We start from the raw sequence: 10,816 nt of genomic DNA, 5'->3' as shown, positions 1-10,816 counted from the left end.
ATAATTATGGTTACTTACATGAAGATAGTAACAACATCCATCCCTTAGTCATTATAAATGATAACATGAAAGTCATCAAATTATTATATATTAACATGTTTTCAATTAAAAAAAATATATAAAATCTAATAAAAACTCAACCAAAAATATAAATATAAATATAAATATATAACACTTACATCCACATTCCACCATATATTGAATACAGAAACTTAAGAGAAAAAGCAATAAAATTGAAAGTCTTAACGAAGGGTACACTTTTACCTAAATTAGAACATAGGAAAAAGTATATAAATATAAAAGATGAAAGGGATTTAAATAATTACCTAACTCCTGAATATGAAAAGAAATGGAATCCAAAGAATGAAGTTTTGTACCGATGTGGGAGTTTTAGTATAACATGTTATTGTTAATTTGAAGAAATTTGATAGTGAAACTATAGGGATTGATGAATGAAAAATATATATATAAAAAGTGAAGTAGAAAAAGGAGACGGTTGTCGCACAAAGGAAGTATCCACGGTGTTTCCCAGCATGCAGCAGCAACTTTGATTGTGCCTACCATTAGAATCTCCTCTTCATCTACCACAACACTACACATAAACACCTTCTTTTCTCTTTCTCTTTTCCACTTTGGAACCTTCAATCCCTCCAACATCTCCATTCTCCATATGTCACACTATCATCACCTTCCACTATTTCTAACTATGCTTTTCTTAATCTATATATGTGTACACATTTTACAGACTATACAAAGAATTTGGATTCTCTTTTTAAGTTTTTCCTATTCTTTCTGTCTTTTATGTTGATTGATGTTGATGTTTTATAATATATTAAAGAAAACTAATAGCATCATCTCACCATTAAGATTATTTTAAACCCAGTGAACACACATGCACAATATTAATTAGTAGTATTAGTATAGAACTACCACCTTGAGCAGTCATATAAACACAGTTACCAAAGCTTGAACCTTTTACCATCATCTCAGTAAAGAACAAATGAAAACATTAATGTCTTTGTTGTAACTTTTGATAATCCTACCTTATTGAAAAGGGGTGCCTCTGATGATAGTCCTAGATAGAATACAAGGTTTTAATTGTAAAATAAAAGGGACCACAGAAACTACAGAGTCCTGACAAAGCGTGACAAAGTTAAAAAACAAGACAAAAATTCAATCTAATGATGTGAGCGATGTGCAACTCCCTTTCAATATATCATTCCATAGTAAAATTAAACTTTCAAAATGAAACATGCATCCTTCATCATAATTTCTATTTTGCATATTCAAGAAACCATCAACCAATTATATTATAGTGTATGACATTGGCACCCATTTTTTCACCTATGGCTTCTGCCTAGAAACAAGAAGAAAGAGCCTGGAGAGAAAGAGAATCAAATCCTTTCCTTAAACTTTACGCCTCCATAACACACCAACAAGAGAAAAGAAAAACAAAAATCAAACACTCTCTCTCTCTCTCTTTTTCCCATGCATTCAAATCTTTTTATAATTTTCACTTTTTCCACTTTCCCACCTCACACTCTTTAAATTCCCACAAGAACGAGGTTTGGCTTCACTTTTCAGTCACCACTTCAAAACTCTCACCTTTTCTTCTTGTTTTGTTCTTTCTCTTTTTCTCTCACACAAACACACAAATACACCTATCTATCTACATGGGTTCTTGCAAACCCCAACAAGAACATGTTCATGGACCTATCATCATAGGTGCCGGTCCTTCAGGCCTAGCCGTGGCTGCGTGTCTCTCGGAGCACAAAGTCCCTTTCGTGATTCTTGAGAGAAGCAACTGCATAGCCTCTCTTTGGCAACACAAAACCTACGACCGTCTCAAACTCCACCTCCCAAAGCAGTTCTGCGAGCTTCCCTTGAAAGGTTTTCCCCACAACTTCCCCAAGTACCCCACAAAGTACCAGTTCATATCCTACATGGAGTCCTACGCCTCACACTTCAACATCCACCCCAGGTTCAACCAAACAGTCGAAACTGCTCACTTTGATAAAGCCTCTCAGCTTTGGCTCGTTAGGACTCAGCACTGTCAGCTTCTCTCTCCTTGGCTCGTCGTGGCCACCGGGGAGAATGCTGAGCCTGTGCTTCCTAGAATTCATGGCATGGACCATTTCTCTGGCTCCATTGCTCACACCAGTGTCTACAAGTCTGGCTCTGAGTACACAAACCAGAAGGTTCTCGTCATTGGCTGTGGCAATTCAGGAATGGAAGTTAGCTTAGACCTTTGCAGACACAATGCCTCCCCTTACATGGTTGCAAGGAACACAGTAAGTTCACCCTCCTTTCTACTCATAAACTTTTCAATCAGCACCTGACAACCAAATCATTTTGCAAACTTTAAAACATAACCTTCTACAACTCAGCTCATTTTTGTGACAGTAAATGTTTATGAAAAAATAAATCTTATGTTGTATTGTGAGACTCGGTAAATGTTTATTGAAGTGAAATTTTGGGTTTTGATTAAAAAACATGGATAAAAATCACTTTTTTGGAGAAATGGGTGGTTTTTAGTTTTAATGATGAGTGAGTGTGTGTGTGACTGTTCCAGTCTGAAATTGACGTCATTTATGTTTTTTTCCCATTTGGGTAACTAGTGATCAACTTTGAGGGAGTGGTCTTTGCTCACTTTGTTGCATGGTTTAAATGATGCAAGGTGCATGTCCTTCCTAGGGAGATGTTTGGCTTCTCAACTTTTGGCATAGCCATGGCTCTTTACAAGTGGTTTCCCATCAAAGTTGTAGACAAAATTCTCTTACTTGTGACCAACTTCATGTTGGGAAACACAAATCACTATGGCATCAAAAGGCCTAAAACAGGCCCAATAGAGCTGAAACTAGCCACAGGGAAAACCCCAGTCCTTGATGTGGGTCAAGTTGCACAGATCAAATGTGGCAACATAAAGGTATCTGCTTTGAAAAATTGGTGCAAAATGAAATGACCCCATTTTGTTGATTGATGAGAATTATGTTTGTGAGTGTTAAATTTTGAGAATTGATGATGATGGGTGCAGGTGATGGAAGGTGTGAAGGAGATAACTAGAAAAGGTGCGAAATTTATGGATGGACAAGAAAAGGAATTTGATGCTATAATATTGGCAACAGGGTACAAGAGCAACGTGCCTGCTTGGCTTAAGGTTAGAATTTTATCTGTTGTGTTGCGTTTTTAGTGCTATCTTATTATCATGAACCACTCATGACATGTCGCTGTCTGGATTTGGGACACATGCATACTGCATAAACCTACAAATCTCTTCTTTTCTTCATTCCAAATCGCTGTCTTTGCTTCCTTCTACCTCTCCCTTTTTCTTCATCACAAAACCATTCTACTAAAAACAAATAACTCTGCTCTCATAGTGACGTTTTTTTGATGTGAAACATCATCACCAAATATTATAAAAAATTCATCTTTCTGTTCAAAAAGGTGAAACTTTTGCTTCTAATTATTCACTAATCAAATTCTTTCTGCGTTTTGGGTAATGGGTAAAGGGTAATGGGTAAAGGGTAAAGGGTTTGCTTCTAATTATTCACTAATCAAATTCTTTCTGCGTTTTGGGTAATGGGTAAAGGATCAAGGGTATGCATGCATATTCCTAAAAGTTATTATGCATAACCAAATATTATAAAAAATTGATCTTTCTATTCAAAAGGTGAAACTTTTGCTTCTAATTATTCACTAATCAAATTCTTTCTGCTTTTTGGGTAATGGGTAAAGTGTAAAGGGTATGCATGCATATTCCTAAAAGTTATTATGCAAGATTCTATTTTTAGTTATTGTATTTATTTTTTTGTTTTGTGGGTGATTATATATATGTGTATGAAAAACTTGAACTTTTTTTTTACTACTTTAGGGTTGTGATTTTTTCACTGAGGATGGAATGCCGAAAACACCCTTTCCCCATGGGTGGAAAGGGGAGCAGGGATTGTATACGGTGGGGTTCACCAGAAGAGGCATTCAAGGAACATCTTGTGATGCAATCAAGATCGCTGAAGACATAGCCTCGCAGTGGAGAACCGTAGAGAACAAGAATCAATGCAATTCACATATCATCCTTCTCACTTCATAAGACTCCAAAAAAAATCAGACTTTTTTTTTATTGAAAAAAAAAAGAAAAAATTGGAGAAAGGAGAAATAACAAGTTAGGAATTACTACCTGTGCAATTAGGCTAGTTTTTATTTTTTGTTTTATTTTAATTATTTTTGCTATTACCTTTTTACCCCTCTCTTTAGCTGGCATGTACATGCAATTTTGTATCTTTAGGAGCATACGCTTTTCTAACTACTAAAAGCTTTACTTGCTTTGTACAAAACAGTTTCATAAATGGAATGGTATCTTGGTTAACAAAGTGTAGTTGTATAAAAAAAGGTTGTGAATGTGAAATAATACTATATATGTTTCTTATTATAATATCTTTTTAATTTTTTATATTCAGTTTTAATATTATATATGTTACATAAGAAGGTTTATGAGATGTTTTAAAAAGTGTAGAATTATTTATAAGAGTAATTTGAAAACAAAATTGTAATTGAAAAGTTACTTGAAAAGGTGGAAATTTTTCAAAAGGTCAAAACATAGTTAACATTAATTAATTAATTTAGTGACACAATAATGATAATGTAGTTTGTCTTGTTAGCATTGATTAACGAGTTCTAACAAATTTAGGTAGTTTGCCTTAGTACTAATTGTAGAACATATACTTCTATCAAAACATAACAAAAATTATTAATTCAACAACTTTGTTTTACCATTTTTTAATAAAACTATTATTAGTGTACTAAATTCATCTTAAGGTTGGGTATGGATTTTTCAAAATGCATATCTATTTTAGTTAGATTAATCAATTTTTTCTTTCAATCTAATTAAAATTATATTTAATCTAAAATTGAATCTATTTTGAATATTAGATTATATCCAATGATGATATTGATTTAATATATCATATTATTTAGTCTATTAAATATGAGTCATTCTGATTTAATTCGACTGTCGATTCATTTTAACTTTCATATTAAATCAATTTAGACCAGTCTTCTTTCGAAATCACTCAAGTCAATTTTTGACGGATGTCGATTTTTGATAAAGACCAACTTGGGTCGACCTTTCTAAGAGCGAATAGGGCTAACATTCAATTACAATTGACTTTGATGACTTTCAATTGGATTTGACTCGATCGACCTTTAGTAGGACTTCACTTAGTCAGCTTTCGATTGAATCTACTCAATTGACCTTCAACAAGGTCAACTTGATCGACCTTTGATCGAACGGACTCGGCCTATCTTTGTCAAAACGACTCAATCAACCTACGATCAGACTCTCTCGATTGACCTTCAACTAGACCTTCAATTCATGACTAAGCTTCTTTATAAATTATGGAAAAAAAAGAGAAATATCAAATTACCTTTACATGCAATATTATACACTTTTCTAACTACAAAAGTTTTACTAACATTATAAAAAAAATTCATAAATGGAAGGGTACCTTGGTTATCAAAGTGTGTAGTTGTATAAAAAAAAGTTGTGAATGTGAAATAATACCATATATGTTACTTATTATAATATCTTTTTAATTTTTTATATTAAATTTCATTTATTTTAATGCATAACAAGGTTTGTGAGACGTTTCAATAAGTTTTAAATTATTCTCAAGGCTATTTAAAAACGAAAAAAGTCGTACCAATTCAAAATTTACTTGAAAAGGAGAAAATTATCAAAAGATGAAACGTAGTTAATATTGAAAGAAAAATACTGGCGAAATTAATTAATTAATTAATTTAGTGAAAGAATAATGATAATGTAGTTTGTCTTTTGTTAATGTTAGCATTCATCTTTTCCGCTCCTCATAAATTCATGTAGTTTGTCTTAGGAACATATACTTCTATCAAAACATAATAAAAAGAATTAAGAATTAATTCAACAACTTTTTTTTTTTCCTTTTCCTAATGGAGTATAAAATTCATCTTAAGACTGGGTATGGATATTTTAAAATGCAATCTATATCGAATCTAGATTAAAAATATATATTAGATTTATTACTTAGATCCATTTTAACTAAATCAAATAATTTTGGATTTTTTTAATTTAATTTAAATTGGATTAAATCTAAGATCAAATAATTTTGTATATTAGATTAATTCCAATTATATTGATTTAGTATACTTTACTATTAAGTTTATATGATTTAGGCTTATTCGCTTGATCTTCAGTTAAGATAAGATCGATTATATTCATCTTTTGATTAGGACTGACTCAGTTCGACCTTTTGTCGAGATCGACTCAAACCAATCTTTGGTTAGAATCGATTCAGGTTAACCATTGACTAAGGTCAACTTGGACAGACCTTTAACTAAGGCCAACTTGGATCGATCGTCATTCGTGATCGAATAGAATTAACATTAAATCAAGATTGATTTAAATGACCTTCAATCGAGTCTGATATTGTAATACATAAAACCCATATAATACAAAATCATTCACTAATATTTATATACAATATAAAATAAATAAAAAATTACACCTAATATTTTAATAAAATGTCTAATTTAACTTCACTCGTCTAATTTTTCAAACAATATAATAAACTCAACTATACTATATGTGTTAAAAAAAATAATATACCCCTTATTATATTTTCTACAACATATTATCATGGTACAATGGAGTTTCATCTTGAAATAGTTGGAACATTTTACTCATAAAATTAAATATAAATTTAGAAAAATGTTACAATAGATTATCTCATATTAAAAATAATAATATCCTCACATATAATAACTCTTATCCAATACATTATGTAGTAAAAACATTTAAACTAGTCGTCTTACCTATATTATACTAAAATGAGAAAAGAAAAAACACATTATTCGAAAGTTTATAAATAATATATTTAAACTTTATAAATTGAAGAAATATTAAATTTGTCCTTATAATAAGTTTATGATTTCATTGGTGGATTTTTTTAGTGTAGCAAACAAAATCACACAATATAATCTATAGATATAATGACAATTAGCTATCAATGAGACTTATAAACAATGACAAAAAAAAATTAGTTGCATTAGTAGAATAACTAGAAAATAAACTAGTATTGAAAACCAATCAACCAATATATAAAGTCAAGTATGTATGTATTTGTGAGTCACTCATCTATGTTTGTAAGTATTATTAGATATGTACTTTAATGTTTCCAAAATTTTGGATAAATTAAGACTATTCAAATTCATACACTTTTGATTTCCCTTACTCCATTCTTCTTTTTCGATGTATATACAGGGTAATGACATTATTAATTAGCTCTAATTCTTATAATTTCAAGAAAAATAAATAAAAATATGACTTACCAATAATCAAGATATTCATATATATGGTTTTTTTCCTTCAAAATGGATTATTTAGCTGCTTAAGAAGAATAATAAAGATAATTAATAATGTGTATAAATTTGGGGTGCACGTGCGTGGCAGCTGATTTTCACACAAAGATGACAAGTTTGAGACAGAGAGGTGCAGGGTCTGATTTTGGTGTTCTCACTGTGACCATACAAATCCTTTCGTCACACTTTCAATGCTTCAAAGAAAACTTTCAACAGTGAAAACCATTACTTTGGGAAAACGTGTGGGAGAGATATATCGCTTCTTTCGGAAACTGGATTTCCCTAATATTAATTGCTCTTTCTTACTTTTAATTTTCCATTTTCTTAATCATTCTAACATTCCCCTAAATCTATTATCATTCTCAATACTTATATAATATCATTTTTTCTACACTTTCTTATTTTATTACAATGTTTCATGATATTAAATATTTTATAAAATAAAAATGACTTTCTTATAATATAATGAAATCATTGTTATTAAAATGATACTCGATAACATTCATGAGATTTCCTTTTTCTTCGCTTTTATCTTACTTTTTAAATATGTTATTAAATCTTTACAAATATTTATCTCATTTTTTATATATTTTTTCTTCTCAATCCAAATAATATTATTATGTACTTTTTCTTTTCTTCCATTTTCTTCTATTCTTTAATTTAAACATATTCAGAACTGTACTATGTATATTCAAATACATATTTTTCACACGTACTTCATTTGTATGTAAAATGATACATAAGCTTTAGAATAGGAGGATTGAATGAGTTTAATTTTTTTTCTTTTTGCAATTTAGTGTTAGACATTATTTGTAAGAATTAGACGATTTGTAAACTTTTTGCAATTTAGTGTTAGACGTTGTTTGTAAGAGTTTGACGGTTTGCAAAGTTGAGCACTTAAGGAGTTTAGAAAGCGTTTACAACACAACAAAAGATAAAAAATATTAAAACTTATTTTTATATTGGTTCACACAGAGCTATATGGGAACTCAATGTAATTGTCTAGAAGGGCCTATTTTTAAAAGGTGCAAAACGTTATCACCATTAAGTACATGTTTTTAGACTCATGGGTAGAAGGGTGACCAATTTTGGCCTAGTTTGAGTGTATAAATAATAAATTGATGAGGTTTAGCCTCATAATTAAAACCTAGCCACCTTAATGAAATTTTTAGAGAAAAAGAGAGGGCTTTCAGGTACCCAAGGTCTAGAAGTTGAAAGGGTTAGAGGTTGAGTAGGGATAAAGGTTTGCTTGGAGTAGAGATAAAGGGAGTTAGTATTTAATGCCTATGATTGAGTAATTACATGTGAATATATGTTCATTCTTTTTTTTTGTGTATGATGTGAGGCTTGGTATGACCATCATGATTGTCAAGTTATTTTTCTCAAGCCAAACATTATTATGTTGCATGTGTTACATTGAGTAGAATAGGTTTGTAACCTTCTATGATTTTAATTGGGGATTTGTGAATGTGTTCATGTCCATGTTACCTTGTGTGTGCCACAAGGTTGTATGATACTACTCATAATTGTCGAGTTTGTTTTATCCAAATGTCATTGTATTGCATGTGTTTCATTGAGTTATGACCATCCTTGTATTCGTAATTTTATATGAATAGTTCTTGGGGTTTCAGGGTTTTTACGAGCTGCATGAACAAGAGACATGGTTTTGTGTATTATATGATTTTTTGTGGATTATTGTTTTCTATGACCGGGTTGTGTTTTAGTGTAATGTATAATCTTAGGTAAGTGCCAAGTTGTGTAGGGGTGGTTTTTGGTTTTGCTGGGTCGTTATAGGGTTAGTATAACACGTGTTATGGGCTTGTCGGGTTATGTATATGTAATGATGTTGATATATGCCTAGACAGTCATGTTTTGGATAATTATTATGTAGTTGAAAACATGGTCAAGTTGTTCCAGTATGCATTCGGGATGTGTATGTATTTCCATAGTTGATTTCCATATTTCATACCTTGTTATCTTGATGTTTTATGACTGGATTGAAGAGTGTGTGATGGGATTTAATGATTTCATGTATGACTGAGTTGTTGTGATTTAGTGTCGAGTTGTTTAGAGTGTTTGCAGTGTTGGTTGATTTGTTTTACCTTACTGTTTTCTGATAAGCCATGTTGCTACGTTGCCTATGTTGAGACAATGGAGTATATGTCATCTTAAGTACTCTTTAGCCGTGATACGATAAAGTTCTTGCTTTGGTGAGCATACCCTATTTGGGTGAACAAGTAAGTCCTATGTTGGTGCATAGGCCTTGTTTTGGTGAACAGGCAAGACCCGTGTTGGTGTGTGAGCCTCGTTTTGGTGAACGGGAAAGTCCTGCATTGGTGTATAGGCTTGGTTTTGGTGAACTGGTTCCGTGTGTTGGAGTATGGAAGATGACATAAAGTGATAGTGATTGGTGGTGATGTCGTGATTTGTTTGGACTAGAGTTTGGATTAACAATGTGTTATTGTGTTGTGAAATTGATTTGATATTATGAGCGTATAGTTTAATAAATTTGTATTATAATATGTGTTTTTTATGTTGATGATGTTAGTTCACCCTTGTATTTGTGGTGATGGTTTCCACCTGCAATGATCGTATTTATACGGGAGCAGATGATGTTATAAAGGATATTGTTGATGATATTGATGTTACGTAGATCGAGAGGCGAGTGAAAATTTATTTTCAGGGTTTTCAAACGTTTTTATTTTAAATAAATTATGTTGATGACTTTTAGTATTGTTATTTAAAATTGCATTGAGATTGATTATTATTTTCGCAAGCTTTATTAAATTTCACGACAACGTAATAAAGTTTTAAAATTTTCACTATGTTCGTTATGGTATCAGAATTATATTTTTCAAATCAATACGCGTTCTTTTACTTATAGGTGGCATCCTAAATTGGGGTGTTACAGTTCACTCCAACTAAGCTATGTTCAGTTCTCCTTTAAATACTATTAAAGAATTTCACTATCTTTAAGAGATAAAACCTTGGACCTCGTGTGGTCCAAGATTAATCGAACAATATAATAATTATTATAAGTTTTATAAGATATGAAAACCTTGTGAGCATAAAGCCACAAAATAACCTATGAGATCCTCACTTTCTTTATGAATGACAATGACATAGTAAAAGTGAAGATGGCATGGACGATAAAAGCAAGTCTGTTTTTATAAATGCATAAGCAATTAATAAACAAAAACAAATAAATAAAAAACAAAGTGTCACTGGACCATCTGAGAATTCTATAAGAAATTTGAAGACAACATTATATTAGAACTAGTTTAGAATAAAGGAAGAGAAAAAAAAACATTAGATTAATTAAAATTAATATTGTTACTAAGAGTTTTAGAAGATGAGAAGAAGGAATTGGAAAAAAAGCATAGTATTGTGCTAGTATAATAGAAATTAATTTATGTAAGCTCATTTT

The 10,816-nt window shown here is 31.1% G+C and overlaps 1 protein-coding gene across 1 annotated transcript; it reads left to right on the top strand.

The window, feature by feature from the left end:
* Window positions 1-1,388: 1,388 nt before the first annotated feature.
* LOC106764471 (probable indole-3-pyruvate monooxygenase YUCCA4) lies at window positions 1,389-4,349 on the top strand. The gene is made up of 4 exons (XM_014648752.2): window positions 1,389-2,291; window positions 2,678-2,926; window positions 3,035-3,157; window positions 3,872-4,349. The coding sequence occupies exons 1-4, from the start codon at window positions 1,674-1,676 to the stop codon at window positions 4,085-4,087; spliced, it is 1,206 nt and encodes a 401-aa protein (XP_014504238.1). The 5' UTR covers window positions 1,389-1,673; the 3' UTR covers window positions 4,088-4,349.
* Window positions 4,350-10,816: the final 6,467 nt, after the last annotated feature.

Source organism: Vigna radiata, chromosome 6, assembly GCF_000741045.1.
Source record: "Vigna radiata var. radiata cultivar VC1973A chromosome 6, Vradiata_ver6, whole genome shotgun sequence".
Classification (NCBI taxonomy): domain Eukaryota; kingdom Viridiplantae; phylum Streptophyta; class Magnoliopsida; order Fabales; family Fabaceae; genus Vigna; species Vigna radiata.
This window is presented reverse-complemented; position numbering and strand designations above follow the sequence as displayed.

Excerpts from the sequence above, each read along its gene's own strand:
- LOC106764471 (XM_014648752.2), top strand. The coding sequence starts at position 1,674 with ATGGGTTCTTGCAAACCCCAACAAGAACATGTTCATGGACCTATCATC. Across the intron at positions 2,292-2,677 it reads ACATGGTTGCAAGGAACACA|GTGCATGTCCTTCCTAGGGA; the intron begins GTAAGTTCACCC and ends AAATGATGCAAG. Across the intron at positions 3,158-3,871 it reads ACGTGCCTGCTTGGCTTAAG|GGTTGTGATTTTTTCACTGA; the intron begins GTTAGAATTTTA and ends TTACTACTTTAG.